Consider the following 22,867-nt stretch of genomic DNA (forward strand, 5'->3'; position numbering starts at 1 on the left):
TTTTAATATAACCATTCCAATTCAAAAAAAATAATAAAAGAGTTGTTTTGATATCTGAATTTAAACATTAAAAAAGAAAAAGGGGATTTTGTGTTTCCCCCTCAAAAAAAGATAGCAATTTTGTATTACCCCCTTTTTAAATTGCTAATTTGTGAAACACCCTATCTGTTATAACGGTAGTGAATACTCAGTTCATTATACACGTGCAGTGCACATGCGCTTTACCCTTTAGATTAAGAAAGAAAAAGAGATACGTGGTTGAACATATCCCGTTGATTTTTCGTGGTGAAAATTATACACGTGCTTCGGATTGAAAACAGAAAAGATAAAACAGAGAGTATGAGATCTATTTATTTTTCGCCATTAAACCTTCAACACAAAAAATTCTAAAGTTAAACCAAAGCTTGCGAACCATCTGGCTTTATGGTTACGAAAAATCAAAATTACAGAAATCTTCATTATATATATAAATCTACAGCTCCCGTTTTTTTATTCAATAATTCCAATGGTGTGGTTTTCAATTGTACACTTAAAATCAAGTGTCGCTGATTTGAGATTGATCAATCAATCAATTTGAGTTAAATTTCCGAATTTGGATGAATCAATTCTCATGTACAAGGTTTTTTCGTTGTCGGTTTCTCACCTCACATAATCGTCTTCCACGGGTGCTATCTTTCCCTTTGATGTGAGTTCATTGGCTTACAAAGACTTTGTATTTGTTCCGTTCTAATTAATGAATCCATAGCAAATGCTTCTATTCTGCACCAATTTTAACTGTTGGGAAGATAATGATCTTGATAAGTTAAGGTGCTTTGCTTAGTACGAAGAGTTAATATGAAGCAGATTTGGTTGACTTCGACTTGTGCGATTTTGAATCATCAGCAGATGAATCATTAGAATTAGACATATACTAAGTGAAAGAAGAGTTGATGGTTTTGGAAGATGGGTTTTATTAAAATTTTGGGCTTAATTTTTGCATTTTAATCGACCTTAATGGCGGATATGCTCGAGGAAGAAGACGAGGACAGTGTTTTGAGAGAGAAGAAAAATTAGTGCACGTGTAATCAACTAATGACGTTCATCCATTCAAATTCTTTATGACACACGTGAGATGCACGTGCACAATTACTGAGTATTCACGGCCGGTATAACAGATGGGGGTTTCATCAATTATAAATTTAAAAGGGGGTAATGCAAAGTAGCTATCTTTTCTGAGAGGGAAACACAAAATCCCCCAAGAAAAAAAGATCAAAGATCAAAAAGTTTTCATTTTTGATTTTTTTTGAAAAATTGAACCTACTGTTAGGAAACCTAAACGTAAATAAATCCAGGGTAACTTATGATTAAAAAATTTTGAACTTTTTTTGGTTTGAAAATTTGATATACGGTTGAGATTTCTAACCGTAAATCATAAATACGGTTGGGAGTTCATGTATTCCAAACCGTAGGAACATCTAGGAAAATTTTGAGAAAACATTTGAAAATTGAAAATACGGTTGGTTTCCTAACCGTAAACCATAAATACGGCTGGAAATTCATTTTGAAGTAAATCTAAGCCACCTCTTATACAAATATTAGTGAGGTTAAATTAATAAAAAAACATAAGAAGAAGAAAAAATGGAAAAAAGACATATTTTGAGGTCCGTGAATATGAATTGAGTGACTCGAGTGATAATAGCTCATCCGAATCAGAACCTCCATCTCTTAGAGTATTCGTTAATGTTGTTTGAAATGGTTAAAACTTTCCTAAAAATGAAAAAAATTAAGTAGATTTTGGCTAGGTTGAACAAGTTTGGCTGCAATATCCGATCAACAGGTAGCCAAATTTATCTGGAAATGTAGTTCGGCTAATGTTTCCGAAGATCACATGTAGCCGAAATTTGTTTTAATGTAGTTTTTGCTTTGTTCAGCTATCGGGTTCCGAGACAGGTGGCCGAACTTTTATTTTATAGTATACATAGTAATGTTTAGTTTTCAACATAAATTTTCGACTATAAACCGAACTCAACACAAGAATTCTCAAAGTGAAGTTTTGTTAGGAGAAAATTTCTTGAATAAACCGAACTCAACATATGTGTTTGCAGAGTAGAGTTCGGTTAGGGGAATTTTTTTTCCAACTAACCTAACCAATTGAACTTAACATATTTCAAAGAAAGGTTCGGTTAGCAAAAAAAATAAATATTGTAAACCAAACGAACTCATCATTTGTTTTTATATAAGAGAGTTTCGATTATTATTTAGGGGATCATATTTTCCAACTAACCTAACCAACTGAACACAACATATTGGTTTTCAGCGAGGAGTTCGGTTAGGATTTTGTTTTGCTAACCAACCAAACTCAACATTTGTTGTTCTACACGAGAATTCGGTTACGAAAACAATTTATTATAGTCGAAGTGTTCTTCGTGTTCTTGGTTTTAGAGAACACAATCTCTCATATTTTTAATTGTTTTTTGCATTTTCCAATTTAACGATTGACTTTTCATAGATACATAATTTAACAAAACCCTTTATTTGTTTTTTAACTTTATTTGGCACATGATTGAACTATTTAATATTGATTTACAATCATCGATGTCCCGACTCCTCCGATGATTGATGTTCGGGGAGGTTCTCATTACATGATGAATCTACCTCACCAAAGTTGTCCCCTGAGCAGGTGCTGGTCCAACTCAAACTTCAAATTTATTTCATGAACATGCTTAAGTAACTTAACTGGGTACCCCATGTAACATTTACAAAGGGAGGGTGGTTGCCAAAGAATTACAGTACCATTTCCGTTAATGGAAATAGAACTTTCATCCTTTCCGTAAGAAGGAAGATGACTGAATTCCACTGCAGTGGGCTTTTGAATATGGCATGAGCATATAAATTTAAAGGGTTGAAATTTGAAAGGTCATTAACCATACAAGATATAGAGGGACATTATTCACTTTTCATCGTGATTCTTGGAGAAGTGACAACCGTGATTCCAAATTTAACATCTGTTTTTCTTTCTTTTATTTTTGTAGGTTAAAATGGAACAAAACAATTGGTGAAGTTGTCAAATCACCAAGTTTTGTTGTTAAACTTTTTAAAGGACAACGAAATTAATAATGCAATTTTGCACTACACAAATTTCAATTCATAATTCTATTTTGATAAATAATAATGAATTTATTCCCTTAAATAAACATTAATCTAATTATTCCTTGATTATCAGAATATTTTTTTTGCATTTTTTAAAGTGCATGATTAAAAGCTTTAAGCGAAAACATGCAAATGCATTCACATATCATATTTATCAGAGACAGCGTATCATGTTTATCACCAAATCCATATTCTTTTCATCTAAATGTTCCTTTTGTATAGTAAATACCGGAAACCGAGTAGCACACCCAAAATAATAAGCAAGATCTAAAACATCTTAAATAAAGTAAACACCGAAAATTCTTATCGATAAATCATTCAAAGTAACAAAGATACAAGTTCTTGAATACCAGGAAACCCTAATCTCTCCCCTAGGTTAAGCTCTCATATTCTTCAAAATCCGATCCCTCATACATTGTCCAAGGACCTTTATTTATAGGCCATCTAACCCCAGTGGAACACAGCTTAGTTTATCTCGTCGCGTTCTCGCAGTAATGCTTTATACTTCGCCCAGACCGTTTTCCATAAAGTTTTTGCCCTTCTTTCACTTACTTCACATGGGCTTGTCGGGACACCTGTCTCTTTCTTGCTCCATAATTTATCTATCTCGCGGATTGTCTTTTCAGCCGAGTAATATTACTTCGTCCCTTATGACTTCGTCCTTGATATCTTGTTGGATACTTCAACTTGGTGCGAGTTTCCCCACTTCCGCACTCACCCACTTTGTACTTCGCAGGGGCAATCGTCGGCGAGATAATTCTGACATTTGAATTGACAAGTTTCTGACTGGGATCTTTTAGTGAGATTTTCTATCCCTATTTCTTCTCTTTATGTCCGACACGTGGCGAACCTATTTCGTGTACCTACATTTTGCCTTTTCTTATTCTATTCGAATCATACAAGAATAGAATAAGAACCGCTTCAGATTCCCTAGCCGCCACGTTCTCCACTTTCCTGCCTCCACGTGTCCACGTTCTCTGGGTAACCGTTTATTACCGGTTAGCATACCTCGAACGTTCCGTCAACCCATTAAACCAGTCGTCCTTCATGTACTATTTATATCTCATTCGACCTAAGTCTGGGGTTTCCTTCCCTCTTCTTTCTTCATGCGTTTATCTGATTTTGTGCTTTTTATTTCTTCTCCCATTGTCGCTCCGCTTCTTATCCCCTATTCTTCTCTCATTATCATGGCTTCCAATAATGTCTCTGTAACTATATCTCTCAAATACTTTGAGGATTTCCAAGCAGATTTTCAAAAGATGGGTTTAACCCTAACTCCTGCCGTTGACTCTTCTGTGAGTCCTCTTGTTATTGCTACTCAGGATATGTATCTTAACTATAGGTGGATTCAGTCGGATACTTGGACGGATGACAAGATGATCGTCACGATTGGTCAGTTGAGGGCTGGAATAACTTTCCCACTTTACGATCCTTCCCACCCCGTCTTCCTCGAGATTCTGGAAAAGCTGCAGTGCGGGGCTTTTCAGTTTTCGGGTAACGCAATTCGCATCTCCAACGAGTTCAAAATATGTTCCGGTAGTGGTATCTCACAGGTTCCATCAGTGGTTGAAGAATTCGATTCTCGCGATTTTAACGTGGATTCCTTCATGGCTAACTACTCGGCGAAGTTCACAAGTATGAGAGAGCACCAGGAGTGGGGCATTGAGCTTGATCGAAAGACTGTCGTGGCTCCGATCAAATCTCTCTTGTTATATGTGGATTCCCAGCTTCGCCTTTCTAATGATTATGATTGGGCAATGTTTCCTCTGGTGGTGTGTGGCCCACTTGTTTGGGGTTTCAAAGAAAAGGGGATTCCTCGCCAGGGTCCTCTTCCTAAACATTGTTATCTTGTTGATTTTGAATCTTGGAGACTTCGGTGGTCTGTGCCAGCCGAGGTATGACTTCCTTCCTTACGACCCACCTTGTTCCGGGATTTGATTAGTTCTCAAGTTTCTCCTTTCTTTCAGTTCGTAATGCCTGCAGCTGGCTTTCTCAGGACGGGCAAGGAAATGGTTGTAACTACCAAGTCCTCGACTCCCAAATAGGTATCCATCTCACCTATAATTTTATTCTCATGATATCCTTAAACTATAATCCTTTTCTCCTTGTAGGACGGTATCCCTCTTGTTAAGTATCCCACCTCGGGATCGTCAAAGGGGCAAAAAAGGCGTGACCACCCTACTCCACTTCCTCCTTCTTATCAGGTATTCTACTTCGTCATCATTACTACCTATCCCGTTTCAAACTCTTATCCATCCTCCTGCTAATCTTGTTATCTCGCAGACTCGCGCTCCTCCTTCAGGCGAGCATAAGAGGCAACAGAAGGTCCCGGATCTAGATGCTTTGACCTCAGTTACGAAATCTGTCGTATTTACAAGCCTCTCTACTCCTCCCAAGCCTCAATCTTCTCAGCCTCGCACGACCGCATCTCCCACAATAGTTGATCCTCCCGTTCTTCTCAAGGTTGAGTGCTCCAAGAAGCCCCCTGAGGATCCTTCTGTCAGCGAGAAGGAGAAGCAAGCGTCTTCGTCGGCGATGTCTAATCTTATTTACGATCCTGATATGAAGTTTCTTCATGAGGTTTATGACAAAGCTCGCGAAGATCCATCTCTGAAGTCCTGTTCCTTAGAATCCTTAGTGACCTTTAGCTCCGGCGATTTTCTTTCCCTAGATCCTTATGTGATGTTGAACGCCTCTATGAACTTGTCTCTCCAGCAATATTTCTCCTTAATGTGCCGGGTAAATCCTTTATTTCTTCTCAGTTTGACCTGCCTCTCGCTCCGAGGCTTACTTCTAACTTTTGGTCCTTAGACTCACATGAGGTCAATCGTCATATGGCCAGTCTCGTGGAGATTAGATTGGTCCGCCAGAAAGCCAAGAAGGATGAAGCTCAAACCAAAACTTTGGCAAAGGACCTCAAAGAGGAGAAGGAGCACTCCATCAAGCAAAGTCAGAAGATAGAGAAGCTTCTAAGTAAGTTCCCTAACCTCGCAGATTCGTTCTTTTCCTTTATCTTTACTTCTGTTATTTTCTTATCTCGTATTTTGTCAATCTCGGTGCATGCAACGCCAAATGAGCGCCTTCGAAGCATCTGCCTCGTTAGAAGATCTTCGTGCCAAGAACGTGAACCTCGTGACCCAGAAAGAATGCTATGTGTCTGAGAACATAATTTTAAACGAGAAGGTTGATAGACGCATTTATGTGTCTAATATAGCTCATTTGTATATATTGTTAGTGCTCGATATCGTACTTATTTGGTTATTTTATTTATTTGTAGGTGTTTTTGGAAGAATAAGGCTTTGTGGCGAAATTGGCTAAAAATGCGGCATTTGGACCTCCGTTGATAACGTGCCGGAAGCGCCCCAGAATTGTACCGGAAGTACCCCAGGAATACCCCGGAGGAACCCCGAAAAAAAGTGTGGAAAATGTCCCAGAGAAATCACTATACGGACCCTCGATTTTGGATAAGGGGTAACCTAATTACTAAGGGGTGACCCATTTCCAGGCAGCTGCTAAAGGGACACCAGAACTGGATAGGGGGAGATCACATTTCTTCACGTTTTCAAATTAATGTTTTGGCGGGAAACTTCATGCATGTTTACTGGCAGAGTTGGATTCGATTAATGGACGGTTTCTAAAGAGATTCAACCCCCAAAATCAGTTGGGCTGGATGTGAATGGACTAAACAGAGCTGGTACATGTGTTTTGATCGATCACACTGGGCTGGAATAGCCGGGAAAAGAAATCAGTCCAAATAGGACACGTATGGTTCTGTTTACGTTTCAAAGATTTTTTGAGGAGATTCTGGGAGAGTTTTACGCTAAAGAAAACTCTACTTGGTCCTTTTCAAGTCTTGGGAGATTTTTGGGGCAATAGAATAGCTCATAAACGCGTACAGGGAGATCAGAGAGAGATATTCTCTCAACAGCGCAGAGAAGAAAAAGAAAAGAAAAAGTCGGATTCAGTAGAGATTTTTGGGGATTAAAAGACTATATAAGAGTTGGTTCAAGTCATAGAAAAGTTTAGAAAAGTTTAGGAAAAAGTTTGGAGTCCAGGAGAGCCGAAACAAAGAAGTTACAGAGAATTGGTGCTGCTGCTGCCATTGAAGAACCTGAAGAACACGAAGAACAGACTCGCAGAGTACGTCGTTCTTCAGCAGTCTTAATTTCAACACCCAACTGTCGTTGTTTTACAACAGCAGAGGCTTGTATCGTTTATTTTCAGCCTTTTCCACTTTGTAACAGTGACGCTGTAACATTTATAAAGCGTTGCAAATTTCTTTTTACACCATTTTCATCAATAAAAACACATTATTAAGCCATGGATACATCTTATGATTATGTTTTTGGGATGAGGAGCTAAACCCATTAGCCAAGGCGACGGAGGAAGCCATTGTTCCACATTAATTGGTATAATTCTAATTTTACTATTTATTTGCAATATTATTATTTGATTATTTGCATGGGATTGAATTGAAATATTAGTTCTTATTGAATAGTTGTGAATTAATTTGATGAAGCATGCTGGGTTTTAAATACTTTTGATGTTTTATACTCTTTGATTACAATTATTACTTCAAGAATATATTTGAGGCAAATATTAGAATTATTTTTAAAGATAAAATTGCATGAATATTATTTAGAGTTTACTATTTATTTGGTCAATGGTGGAATCCTAGTCTTGGTATTTTTCTCCAAAACTTTGAATTATTTTATTTAGTTGCCTGTTTAACTTAAATCTATAAAAATTGTTTTCTTCACAAGTCTGATACGAATCCGTTTTACCACTTCAACTACAATCACTTTTGATAAACCATCAAAGGTCGAAACTCTTTTTTCGCAAGTTGGTCGTCTGTCCATTGATTGTTCTCGTAATGAGGAGCTGAATCACCATATGCATGATGACAATGAGCGCCTCAAGATGGAACTTCAACGAGTCAATAATTCCCACCTTACCTCGAGGGGTCTCCACTTTTCGTCGTCGACTGCCTATAAGAGACTGGAAGAAGATTACGAGCGCGTGATCAACAGTAAAAGTAGGGTTGTGGCTGATCTTCGCAAGTCTCGTAATAAAGTAGCCGGTTTAAACGAAGAGATTGACTGTCTAAAAAGGAAAGTGGAACTCCTTCAGGCTCAGCTAGATAGCTCATCTCGCCCGAAGTCCATCAAATCTTCCTCTCAAGACAAGTCCGTCGAACCTCGCAAAAACAAGGGTACTCTTGTCATTTAATCCGACAAAGATACCTCAAAGTATGGTCATGGTAAAGGCTGGCACAATGCATATCACGAGTTATATGTCCGGCTTCAAGAGTCGGATATAACGATCTCCAAATTGGATCATTTGTATACTGATTTTCAAGAAACCTTGAATACCACTATCTTGCAGATGGAAGGTAATTTTAGGTGCGATGCCAAATATCATTGATTACATCAAACTTCTAGTTCCTTATGAAGTTCTGTTTGGTTTTGCAGAGTCCGAAGAGCGTCACAAGAGCCAAGTCCTCCGCCTTTCTCGTGAAAAGGGACGAGTCACGCACAGAGATTCTTCTCCTTCAAAATGAGGTCAATGGTTTGAACGAGGATTTGGACGAAATGCTTGAGTCTTCTGCGAAGGTGGCAAAATTAGCTCGCAAGAACACTCAGAGCTATCTGGTCTCTCTTTTTGGAAACTTCTGTGACGAGCAAGGCCTTCCTCATTATACCTTTCCTTTGGAGGTGTTCTCCGATGACGAACAACCAAAGGATGATAATGTTATCTCTGGTGACGAAGATAGGCTCACTGAAGATCGCGAGGAGCATAGGGTTGATGACACGAAGGTCGTGGAGGAAGAGTCCAAGGGCGCTTCTTCTAGTACTGATGCTGGTCTTGGTGGAGCTCGCGAGACAACCGTTACTGATGACACCCTCCCTCAACAATATCTTTAATTTTCTTCAATTATTTTGGTTTCACGTCTGAATTTTTAGGAACAATTTTTCTTTCTGGGCACTCCCAAGCTTGGGGTGTAAACATTTTAACTTCCTTGGGTAGTATTTTGATTGACTTTTGTATTATTTTCTATTTTTCTAAGTATATATTTATTATAATTTTCTATTTCGCCAAGTATATACTTACCGAAGAAACATTCAAAGGAATAATGAAATTTAAAGTATATACTTGCCTCTTATTCTTTTGTGTGTTTCTGAGGGATGGTGTAGAGATAATTGACACCTCCCATATTTTCCTTGATCTTGCTAAATGCTTCCCGTCATTTGGGTTCATGAAGCATCTTATCTTGTCCTATCTTATGTTCCGCCTGCATTCCCCATGTGGTATGTGTTTTCAGCTTCCTTATGCTATTTGCTCTAGTTTTTGCCTTTGCCTCTTGCCCTTCTCGTCGGGGCGAAACTCTAAGACTCGCGAGGATAGTGTTAAACATAAAATGTAAAAATATTATCTCGTTGCCTTTAGTTCTGACCGAATTATCTCGCCGCCTTTAGTCCTTGTTCACATTCTGATTGTTATATGTTACTTTATACAAGGTCTTAGTGCACCTCCTAATTAAGGTCTTATTTTCCTCATCCTTTTTGAAGGATTTTAACTCGACGAAGTATCAGGCGCTTACTACCCTTGCGGATAATAATCTATTTACCTCGTCTTAACATTTATTTTATTTTTTTCCGCGACAATGCGACAGGCCTAGATGTTCCCATGAACATTAGCCCCATGGCATTGCCGTCTTTTTCGGTCACACAACTCCCTAATCTGGAGGGTGCCATCCCTTTATATTCCCCCTGATTTCCCCTTCAAGGAGGTTAACCCTAACATGCATGTTGGTCTCCTCCCATCCAGTTATTACGACAATCAGTTGTTTTCGTGACTTCTTATCATCTTCGCCGATATGGCCTGGGGTTACGAAGCCATACCCTAAGTGAGGTTTCTTTGGGATCGAGTGCATCGTAGCCAAGAATTTCCATACGGTCATGGCCGGTAACGCTCCAGACGTCCCAGGCACCCGCAGCTCAACCGAATACGTCGACGCCTTGGTCATATTTCTGCACCCCTTACTTAAGGCCATCATAAAAAGGGACCCTCGGAGGATAGGTATTATCATTGCCCCTAGCTTATCTCTCTGAGAGTTGTTCATGACATGCGTTAGGTCTTGCCTCTTGCACTTTTCATGCGAACTAGGGTGCATGCCGTGGATTCTCAGCCTTCCTAGGCGAAGGTTTTAAGTTCACCTAGAAACTGTTCATTTTGTGAATCTTATTTGCCTCCTAATGTGAGGTCTAACCTGGCTCTTGTTTAATTCATATTCGTGACCAGATTTATCAAAATTCATAAAAAAATTTATTGTGATCCTTTTGAGATTTGATACATTATCAATTGATAGATTGAATAAAGTACATTCATCTGGTTCCTATCACTATTCCTCGACTATCAGTGTTTTTCTTCCATGAGAATGTGCTCAGACTGATATCTTTTCAATTCCTTCATCTTTACTTCGTTTCTGATCTTAAATAACGTCGTGAATAATGGATGCCTAGCTGACAACGCATAGATGAATGATCGTACTAAATCTTCCTCCGAAATCCTTCCTTTTAGTTCTCTGCAGATCGCGTCCCATCTCGCCACTAGACTTCGCAGATTTTCATTTTCTTTTTGTCTTAACAAAAACAGTGTTGCTATTTCTGGCTTGCATGGTTCGCTTCTTGCATATTTGTTTATTAGTTTGGATTGCATCCCGGTTGCCTTTTCTATTACTTGGGTATTGTTTCTTCTCCTGCCGGCCACCACCATCGATTGTTGCATTAAATACTCTCTTTCTATGAATTCCCTCCTGTTATTCTTTATGGATTTCTTCAAGTCTTCTCGTTGGTTTTGTTCCCCTCGCCCCTTGTTATCTCGTCGGTAGTCGCGATATCCTTCAGTTATACTTTTCGGAACATATTCTCCTATGTGTGCACTACTCCCTTCTTGCTTCCTTTTTAAATGATTGTTCTTGATTATAAGATTCTCATTTTATCTTTCCAACCTTATGCGTTCCTTCACTAAGTCTTCCTTCTTTCTTCTTTCTTGGTAGAGTTCCCCCTTCAATCACTCAATTTCTTATTCTTCGTAAGCCCCTTTCCCTTTACCTATAGAATCATGCAACTCAATTCTTTCATCGGCCTCTTGTTTCAACGTTCTTTTATGCTTATAAGTGTTTATCTTTTCTCCTCCTCGCGGGGCTCGTTTTTCTTTAAAGGTAGGGGTTTCTTTCTCACTTCTTGATGCCTCGCTTTCTTCAGCCGTTTTTCCTTTCCTTGCTTTTCCACTTTGCTTTACCTCAGCTTGACCTCCGTTTTCTGGAGTCATCTCGCGCTCCTTCTCACCATCACTCGTCATTTTTTCCTCCTCTCCTAAGTTCCTCCGTGTTGCGTCCAACTCTTCATATGTCCCGATTGTTAATACCATCAGTTGCTTCGCTCTTCTTTCTTCGCACGCCTTCTTCCTTTGCTCGGTTTTCTTTCTTTGTTCATCCTCATAGTTATGGACATCCTTCTTGATGCAATCTTGTGCGTCCAGGAGATCTCCTATTATTTCGCCAATCGCACTTGGCATGGGAAATCGTATTGCTTGATGATATGTAGATGCAATCCCTTTTATCCCATGTATCCATGGTCTCCCTATGAGAGCATTGTATGGTGAGTCTATGTCTATCACGCAGACTGTGACTTTCATTTCCAGCTCGCCAGCAAAAAATTTTACAACTAGTTCTCCTTTCGGCTTAGATGCAACTCTGTTAAACCCTTATATGTTGTACGTCGATGGAACGAGATCCGAGCCTTTGTAACCCATGGATCTAAAGGTGTGATAAAAGAGTATATCGACCGAGCTCCCCGTATCCACCAAGATCCTGTCAATTGCCCATATGTTCTTCTTTTCAGCTTGATCTACTTCCCACTTTGAGTATTTCCCAAAATTCAGGGTTACAACCAAGGGGTTTGTGTGAGAATTTCCTCCTTCGGGTGCATACTTTGCTGAGAATGTTATTTCTCTTTTCTGTCATTCCTCTAATGGTTCTCTTGTTGTAACGCTGAATATCTCATTGCCTTCGAAGTCCCTCTTATGCACTCTATTAAGTATGTTGTCATGGAAATTTTGGATGCTCTTCGCTGCATGTATTATCATATTACGATTCGGCTTTTGTGCTTCCCGGTCTATTTCAATTCGGTATATCTTCTGATTTTCATGAAGTGGTGGCGGTGGTGGCGGCACATAGCCTTCCAGAAAATGTGCGAGTTTTCCCTGTTCTATCAGACGAAGTATAATTCGTCGTATGTTTCGATAGTCCCTTGTGTGGTGCCCGTGAAAACGATGATATATACATAACTCATGACTCCTGGTGCCTGGGGGTGGCTCTCTTCCCAAATTGGGTGGTGGTGGGATATCCTCTGTTAATACTATTGCCTCCCATACCTTTTCCACAGTCGTGTTAAGCTTTGGGAGCTTCAGATCTTCAAAATCTGGCACATTTGGTCGCCGTTCTCCAAATCTAGGTCCTTGATTATTCCTTTGTTGATACCCTGTATTGTAATTTCTTGGATCGTAATTCCTTCGTCTTGACTCCTCATATCTTTGTTGATCAATCCATTCTTGATCTCCACTTAATACAGGTACAAGCTTCGCTGGGACTGGAGTTGAAGGCTCTCCTTTCTCATGTTTCGAATTATTCTCCACTACATGCACTGTCCTTGGTAATAGCCTCGAATTTCCTTCTTTTTCCGGAATCGGTGCCACTTTGCTAACTTTCCTCTGCTTCTCTTCCAAGGCTATGTACTCCTCTTGGTATTCTCTCAATTCATTCATCGTCAACGAGTTTCAAATAATGAATATTTGAGCGTACAGCAAGTCAGTTGGGACTAAAGCGTTCATGAAAGCTAAGATGAAATTTTTCTCGTCAACTCTCCCTGCAAACTCGTTGCATACCGTTCTCCATCTCGTCACTAATCCTCGCAGGCTTTCTGTGGGTCTCCTTCTCAAATTGAATAGAGTCTCAATTCCTGGTCTCAACATGTTGTTAGTTATATAAGTGGTCAGAAATATCCTCTGTAAGTCTTTAAACGACGAAATCGATCTTTCTGGTATCCCATTGATGTGTTTTGTAGATAGTGGTAAAAAGTGATTCGATTCTCAAACTTGTGAAGGATAACTTTAGACTTAAATTCAAAACTAAATAGAAAACTCGCTAATAATTATAACAAACACCGACAAAGTTGGTGTCAATATTAAAAGAACACTGAGGCTAAGATTCCACTATTTTCCAAGTTCAAAGTGATTTGGTCCAAATATTTATATTCATGCAATTTTCTCGTTTAATCTGATTCTAAAACATTGCAACTAATAGATTTTCAAAAGTAATAATTGTAAATACCAAGTATGAAGCATCAAGAGTCTATAAACTAAGCATACTCCATCAAAATAGATCACAATCACTCAAATAAAAATCATATTCAATAATAGTTCAAGGAAAATAATCATAATAATAATTGCAATAAATTAAATAAAATAGATTGTACCGCTTTTTGTTGGAAAAATAGCTTCCTCTATCGCCTCAGCAATGGGGTTTAGCTCCTCATATTAATCATGATCTCAAAGTAATTGTTTATGGCTCAAAAGATGATTAAAAAGATGAAAAGTGATAATACAGACGATTCACAACAGTTTGCTGGTGTTGCAGAATCACTGTTACAGGGAGAAATAGTAGCTAAAGACCTAATGCAACATCTCTGATGAACGACACATAGGTACTGCTGTGAAACAACGATAGTTTTCTGCGACAGTTGCTTGTGCATCAATGTTCTTCGTGTTCTTCCTCTTCAGCAGCAGTAGCAGAATAAGGTATTTTCCTGCAACTCGATCTCTGGAGATCTGTAGTGTTCTAAACTTCTCCTAAGGTTTCGTACCCCTTATATGACTTATCCCTTCTCCTTTTATATGCCACAGCTCGATTAAATCTCCCCCAAAATCTTGGTTTATCTCCACAGCAAGTTTCGGAGTTTTCTTTCTGCCAAACTCTCTTCACGCGTATTTGACCTCTCCCAATACTTCCAAACTCTTTATTAGATAACTACGAATGTTGGGGAAACTTTTCTAGCCTTTAATCTCCCTGAATTGTCGAAAAATATTCCTACAGCAACCCGTGACCACAACATCTCTGTTTCCTTCTCCCGGTCGATCTAACCCAATTCATTCGATCCAATCACATATACCGACCCTGTTATGCTCTAGGAAGTCCAGCCCAACAAAAATCCGAGATTGAATCTCCTTAAATCTTCCCAAAATGCGAACCCTAATCTGCATGCATGCTTGTTTTTTTTACCGCCAAATTTGAAATTTGAATTTGTGAAGAAAGGGGTGGCGCCCCTATCAAGAGTAGGGGTGCCTTTAGCAGCTGCCTTAAGGGGTGTCCTGGAGGTGCCCCTTATCCAAATTGGGGGTCCGAATAACAAGTGTCCTCCGGGTGCTTACCGACAACTTTTCGAGCCAATTTTTTCCAAAAATGTTTATTTGCCAAAAATACCTACAAATAAATAAAACACCATAATAAGTACAAAAATGAGCCCTAACAATATATAGAACCGAGACAAATCGAACACAAAAATGTGTCTATCAAATACCCCCAAACCTATTATTTGCTAGTCCTCAAGCAAAAATAAAATAGAAATAAAATCCTAACTCACTGTCGCAGGCATCGTCGATTGCATTTAGCGTATGCAAATAAGCCTTTAAACCCCTAGGTATCTCTAGTGGCAGAATGTTGTCTCCGGAGGGCTTACCAGAGGTATACCCACAAAACCTTTATACTCCAGACCCTAGCTATCTATACAGAACCTTGAAAGGCACTAAAGAATCTCCTTGGTTGGCATACTTATTGACTACAGGAGGAAGTACCCTGATGCAAAATTCCAATTGTTGTACACGAGTTCACACTCAAGCATACTAAAATTCATATAAAGTGACAGAGCTCTACTCAGATAGTCGCATCCAAACTCGGAATCAAACAAATCACATGGATGGATTAAGAAGATGGATATAGAAAAACATAGATGGTTTTGATGTTGACTAAGGTGAACGGTGTTTCTCATATCTGTCTGAAGGCCACTTCCATAATGAACCTATCCTAATGGACTGAGATACCGGTCTGACTAATATCAACACACTAGCATATACAAGGGTACCAGTGGTCGATAATCCTAACTCTAGGTCAACACAACTGGCATATACAAGGGTTCCAGTGGTCGACTTTATTCCAGTTGGTCTGATGGTCTTGGCTCAATTTCTTTTTTTCAACTTTTTTTTTTCTCTTTTTTTTTTTTTTTTTTTTTTTTTTATATGGCTATCTCAATCACTCTATTTCACCCTAGCAATGGTAACAACTTGAATCGTGAGCCCCACCTAATCACTTAGAGACACATATTTTAAAAATAAAAAATAAAAATAGAAGTGAAAAGGACTCAATGGGATATGGCGAAACTACCATGTTATTTCTAACACCTGAGCTCTGTGCTTTTATGAATAGACTCTTTAGATGTTTCCATCTAATCAGATTGGTTCCTCAACTCCTACAACCAAAATGCTTGCATCCACTTATATTGGGTAGTGCCATCCTTAATAAGGATAAATTTCTAGGCTCTGGAGTTTATTTATTGCAACGAAAAGGTAACAAAAATTCAAAAAGTTCTACCCCACACCCAAACTTAAATCTAACATTTTCCTCAATGTTTCTAATTAAAGAACAGTACCAAAAATATAAGTAACATGAGGAAATAGTAAAGAGAGAAGTCAGAAAGATAGTACCTGGGTGAAGTGTAACCAAAAACCTACAAAAATAATATACAACATACAAAATCGCCTCGATGGTCAATCAAGGTAAATAGGGTCCTCCAGAGGGACCTCCTCCAGCGTATCATGTTTATCACCAAATCCATATTCTTTTCATTTAAATGTTCCTTTTGGAGTGTAACTACTGGAAACCCAGTGCACACCCAAAGTAGTAACCAAGGTCTAAGACATCTTAAGTAAAGTAAACACCGAAAATTCTTATTGATGAATCATTCAAAGTAACAAAGATACAAGTTCTTGAATACTAGGAAATCCTAATCTCTCCCCTAGGTTAAGCTCTCTTACTCTCCAAAATCCGATCCCTCATACATTGTCCAAGGACCTTTAGTTATAGGCCATCTAACCCTAATGGAACACATCTCATTTTATCTCGTCGCGTTCTCGCAGTAATGCTTTATACTTCGCCCAGACCGTTTTCCATAAAGTTTTTCCCCTTCTTTCGCTTGCTTCACATGGGCTTGTCGGGACACCTGTCTCTTTCTTGCTCCATAATTTATCTATCTCGCGGATTGTCTTTTCAGCCAAGTAATCTTACTTCGTCCCTTATGACTTCGTCCTTGATATCTTTTTGGATACTTCAACTTGATGCGAGTTTCCCCACTTCCGCACTCACCCTCTTTGTACTTCGCAGGGGCAATCGTCGGCGAGATAATTCTGACATTTGATTTGACAAGTTTCTGACTGGGATCTTTTAGTGAGATTTTCTATCCCTATTTCTTTTTTTTATGTCCGACACGTGGCTAACCTATTTCGTGTACCTACATGGAGCGTATTCCTAGCCGCTGTGTCGCCCGACACTGTAATTTGCACAAGCTTAGTCATGTCCTTTTCTTTTTTATTTGTTGATCAGCTAGTCATGTCCTTCTTGTCTCTTTTTTATTCCCAGAAATTGCTCAACATGTGTTGATCGTCCAACTACCATGGATTGCCATACCATGGGATACCGCCGTTTAATAGTACTGATTATAGCTAACAAACTCGGCTTCATTTGTAGCTAAATTATTATTTTATTTACCAAGTAGTACAAAGCTTACAACACAACGCACTCAGGGAGATAACCTCGTACAAAAAAGAGAAAAGTAAAAACGATGATCCTTTCCAACATAATACATTATTTCGCACTTGCACGCAAATACACAAGATACCACGACTATGCATTGCATGGTATTGGTTTAACTAATGTGTGGGCTTCCATCTTGTGCTGAGCATCTTACTAGCTACAAACGGGTTTTAGTCTTACATACCCTGCTATAATGCATTCAAGTGCATAACAACATAATAAAGATGCGTTTGTAAGTCATCAGATTTTACATCAATTTATTTATATTTCTAATAATAACAAATCAGACGACTCAAAGGTGTGAGTTAATCATGCACTCACCAATCTTTCCAAAATAACCAACTCGTGTCTAGTATTAAGTATTTTGATCAAAAATTATTTTTTCAACTAAAAATCAGCAGCTCCAAGTACTCAGGGTACTGGGCAAGAAAATTCTGTGTAAAATCATATATAAATAACCTTTTGAAGCTAGTTGGCAAGTGCATGGCTTGCACCCACTTGGCACTTGCCCTTAGTAGTTAGTTCCCGCAGCTACTGCTTGTATTTATTCTGGCTCGGCCACTAATTCATAGCGAGAGATTATTTTCTGATTTACAAATAAAAAACAAACAAAAAAGAAAGTACCCCTAAAGATTATCTGTGGTGCAACGTGGTTTACGGTTATAGTGGAGAAGGGATTAAAAACATATTCGACCTGTTGTTATTTCTTTTGCAACTTAAAATGAAACAACAACAATTGGTGAAGTTGTCAAATCTTGAATTTGGTTGGTAAATGTATGAATTAGGAATTATAAGATCCTGATTCAATGGATAGAGAATACAAGAGAGAGATAGAGAGTTAGAAATACCTTTGGTCTGTTTAGTGTAATCTTTCCTAATTTTAATTATTTTAAAATATTATTAAACTTTTTTTAAGTTTAAGAGAAGAAAAGTTGAAATTATTGAATGTGACTAGTATTTGTTTAGCTACTAATTCTCTCTTTCTCAAGGAAACATGCATATGCGATCATAACGAGCAGACATGAAATTCTTTTCGGCCACTGTCTGCCGCATTCTGAACAGTACCACTAATGCAAAAGAAAAAGAGTTTGTTAAGTGTACGTGTAGTTCCGAATTTCTTTTTAACATGTCAAGAAAAGAAACATTCGCAGACAGACAACGTGTAGAGCCTTTGAAAGAGTTGGATAATGGTTTTAGTCACACAAGCCAGAATGTCTAGAGCCTTGATATATTCTTGGAAGAGTAGGACTCTGTGCACTGGCATGGGCTTCACTTAGTTTAACCAACTAACAAGTACTGTATAATACCTACAAGATCATGAGGTGCATGCATACAATGTTCAAACATATCGGCTCATTATTTGTACTTGGCACTTGCTTTGCCGTTGACAGGAGTCCTTGATTTAGGGTTCATGAACTAACTCTCTTTGCTTTAATTTATGGGACTCAAACTAATATGTTGGGTGATGAATATAAAAGCGGTAGAAATGAAACTTTAGGCAAAAAGAAGAAGAAAAAAAAATGCTTGAATGCTCAAGCATTTTTGTGTCAATTATTTTATTGTACGGATACGCTTATTACAATGCAAAATTTATATAGAGCTCGTCTCATTAAGAATTAGCAAGATAAACTTTCAGTGCGTGCTATGCTTGTATGCTGTATCCTATCTTATGGCTAGACAACCGATCGAGGACGGAGCCACTCTGGGGCCAAAACTGATTTGGTCATTCCTCAAAATTAATTTGGTGGTGTGGGGGTGGGGGATGACTAGTTTTCTACCAGCCGCATATGGGGTATAGTATTGGTTGCCTCGGAATTGTTTTGCTTTATATGAATTGATACCCGTAAAAAAAAATGCAAAGTTACATGCATATGGGCTCCCTTTGGAAAAAGATGAAAATATAAATACCAAAAAGAAAAAAGGGCTATGTAAAATCGAAAATGATTAACATCCCGGCTCAATCTCGCGAATTATACCTCAGGACACATGGGATGAGATCCATAATAAATTCAACTCCTACAAATCCGCCAGGTCATAAGGGGACCACCTCTTTTCTCTGTTGCTGTACATCCCGCGGGATTCAGCCCGCCGGATGTGCATCACTTCCGATGTAAAGTGGTCCTATTTTCCATACGGTCAAATTGGAGGGGCCAATTCTGATGGATCCAACTGACCTGAGGTCTGTGTTCCGCCTATTTTTGAACAGTTAAGTGTGAATATGGTTTATCACACCCTGTTCGGATTTGTTGTTTCTTCCTTTTATGAAGGAAGAAAGATTATACTAAAGAGAAACAAACAGATACGCTATATTTTGATCAAAAAAAAAACAGTATCATGCCAGTATCAAGTAACAGATAAATATGCTTTAATGAAGAAGAAAAGAACGATGAAGCAAAGCGTATGACTACAGCTTACTTTGAAAACGTGAATACAGCATAGAAAACTTAAAGCATAGAGAAAAAGCTAGTTTTAGTTTCTTCTTATAGAATGAAACATATTTGCTTTAACAAATTAAGATAACTCTAGTTGAAGTGCATGATTGATTAGTAGTATAATCTTCCTTTTAATCTTCAATGAAGATTGAAGTGACCGCTTAGCACTATCTCATGCACTTTGTGGAGTTCTCTTTAGTGCTCTTTATGCTCTATGATCAATCTCATATAAATAGTAAACTACTTTTAGTTTAAGGGAAGGTTCCTTACAAAACCATACGTTAAGAAAATACATTTCTTACCTCATTTGAAAAAGATTATATGTCACTTCGTCACCTTCTTCGATCGGAATATTCGACTTTTTATTAAAAAAAACATGGAAAACCTAGAAATGTCAAAGCAGGTGTTAATGGAAACCATATTAAGAAATTTCATCCCTTTAAACATGGGAATGTAATAAAAATCAACTACTACAGGTATCTTTAAAATTCATCATGTAGTAATTTTAGAAGTTGTCATAGCAACAAGAAGCAAAATTGTTTCTATTTTTTCTGAAACACAAACTCAAGAATATATTTCAAGATTTATAAGCTTTTATTCATAAAATTATATGATTAGTAACCAATTCTTAGAGACAAAAAAGAAAGCAAATCTTTATAGAAATTACATTTTGCGATGGTGCATCTAGTCTGCATGAATTAATGGTTACAGACCAATTTACATGTTCATAATTATATCTCATGGATGAATGAGTTCACAAGTTGGCTCAATTTTCTTTCAAAGTGTCTGCTACCTTCAACATGCATGTATCTGCTGCATTGAACGTATTTTTTGGAATCAATATATTATTTTTTTTTCTTTATCGATCAAAAAAACAAAATAAGTAATATTTTTTTACCGGAAATGCTATTCCAAGCACTCTTCACCACACTAATCACCACTCAACTGTTAGGTGTTGCATATGCAGTGGTCCAATTTATTCATTCAGGACCCACCCTTAGAAAAAGGGATATACCATTTGAAAAATATAGGGTTCGGATGTTGTGAGCTATGAGTAGAGTGGTGTTTTGTGCTGTGAATAGCACCACCGTTTTTTTTACTTGTACTAGCTGAATCACTTGTACGTCCTCTTGGCACCTGTACAATAAAAAAAACTACTTCTGAAGTAGTGTTACACAAACACCCTCTTGATATCAAGAGAAAAATGATTGTAAAGGTGCTTAACAAAACAAAATAGAGAGATAGATAGAATGTTGATATGTGTTCGGTGGGAAGGACACTCTAAGTGGGATGACTCTATAATAATTTAAATAATAAAGTTTGGTATAACTAAACTACAAACACTTTAAGGGTTTATTTCTGTTCATGATGTGCCATTTTTTATACTAATTTATTTCACCTATCAATTCACCAAAGACACTATAAATACAAGAGGTTTCTACTTCCATATCCAATAAGAAACCTACACACATACATTTGTCTTCTTCTGCTATCCCTATCTCTCTTTTTGATCTCTCGTTATCATCATCACTACTGCTCCACTCTTCTTAACCATCTTTCTATTATCATCATGGCAAAGATGTTAGAACCTCTTTCAGTTGGAAGGGTGATTGGTGATGTTCTTGATTCTTTCACTCCAACAGTCAAAATGTCTGTAACTTATAACTGCAACAAACAAGTGTGTAATGGTCATGAACTTTTTCCTTCTACTGTCACTGCTAAACCTAAAGTTGAAGTTCATGGTGGTGATATGAGATCATTTTTTACACTGGTGAATATATACATATACACTCCTTACTATATCTGCTATGGCTCTATGTTTTTTTCATGATGATAAACCTACTTTTTGTATTGCAGATTATGACAGACCCAGATGTTCCTGGCCCTAGTGATCCATATCTTAGAGAACATCTCCACTGGTATACATATTATATATATTATCTCTATAGATATCGATCTCTATATATGATCAGCTTTAAACATTTTCATTTTCTTTATCTATCTCTTTTAGCTAAGGCAGGCACGTGGCTCACAAGTTCATGTTTTTTCATGTCCAACAACAAACATATCAGAGTTTCACATGTAGTTTGTTCTAGTACTAGTACTATCACAAGTGTTGCACATCCATAAATTTGTGTGTATGTTTGTGTATATTGTAGTAGTACTAAATTTGTATTGCATTCTTGATCATCTAGTTGCCAGATTTCATTGTTTTAAGAATGAAACTACTATTGCAACACAGTTCATAGTAACAGAATCAGAAAACTTACCTCTGAATATATTGTTTCCATCCTTACAGGATAGTGACAGATATTCCAGGCACAACTGATGCTACATTCGGTATGTTATGTCGTCTCTTTTCATCATTTTATGAACCGTAAATTAGGACGTAGATTAGTTTTGACAACCTTGGCACCATCGACACCTATTCTCATGATCGTCAACATTTTGTTTGTCCGTGAAATTTCAGGAAGAGAAGTAGTGAGTTATGAGATGCCAAAACCAAATATAGGAATACACAGGTTTGTGTTTGCATTATTCAAACAGAAAAGAAGACAATCAGTGAGTTCGCCGTCATCCAGGGATCATTTCAATACTAGAAAATTTGCAGAAGCTAATGAACTTGGACTACCTGTTGCTGCTGTTTTCTTCAATGCACAAAGGGAAACTGCTGCGAGACGACGTTAGATTAATTAGCATCCCTAATTAATCAACCCAAATGAAAGAAATGATCGAGGATAATAACGTGTACTACTCTACTATATGTATTTAAAGATGTTTGCTAAAAATAAATCAGAAGTGGGTGATTTCAATCATCGGAAACACATTATTCACTGAGACCCTAGCTAGCTAGCTCAAGGAATAGTTAACAAACTAGAGAATAATGTACAAAAATATCATCTTTCCTTCTCCCTTTTTTTTTGTATTTCTGGTCCTGCTTTGTGTCTTAGTTGTAATAACAAGCTTTATATTTGGATTTCATATGCTACATTTTCAATCTCTCTGCTCATTTTCCAACCCAAGTTACACATTATAGTTCATTCGGATAATCTATGATAACATCATCCTCGGATTAGTACATTTACCACAAAGATCTCGCAACAATTCAAGGCATTGTGACTGAGTAAGATTACCGGCATTGTCAATGTCACTGGATACACTGATGAAGTCATTGGGTGATGATATCAGTGATCTGAGTTTGAAACTTGTTATCACTAGAGATTCTTTACCGATCAAAAGAACAAAGAAACTTAGAAGTCATTGGGTCATTGCGTGATTCAGTTCTAGTTAGCAATCCAACCCAGTGCAAGAGTCTAAGATCTTATTTAGCTATTTCCCAAGACATTTCTCCCCTCCGGGGAACTTCACTATAGGGTTACGG

General features: G+C 37.8%; 1 protein-coding gene across 1 annotated transcript; it reads left to right on the top strand.

Moving 5' to 3' along the window:
• The first annotated feature begins 20,954 nt into the window (after positions 1-20,954).
• LOC113322926 (CEN-like protein 2) lies at positions 20,955-22,480 on the top strand. Its single transcript, XM_026571113.1, has 4 exons — positions 20,955-21,256; positions 21,343-21,404; positions 21,785-21,825; positions 21,956-22,480. Exons 1-4 carry the CDS (start codon positions 21,056-21,058, stop codon positions 22,171-22,173), a joined length of 522 nt encoding a protein of 173 aa, XP_026426898.1. The 5' UTR covers positions 20,955-21,055; the 3' UTR covers positions 22,174-22,480.
• Positions 22,481-22,867: the final 387 nt, after the last annotated feature.

Source organism: Papaver somniferum, chromosome 11 (assembly GCF_003573695.1).
Source record: "Papaver somniferum cultivar HN1 chromosome 11, ASM357369v1, whole genome shotgun sequence".
Classification (NCBI taxonomy): Eukaryota; Viridiplantae; Streptophyta; class Magnoliopsida; order Ranunculales; family Papaveraceae; genus Papaver; species Papaver somniferum.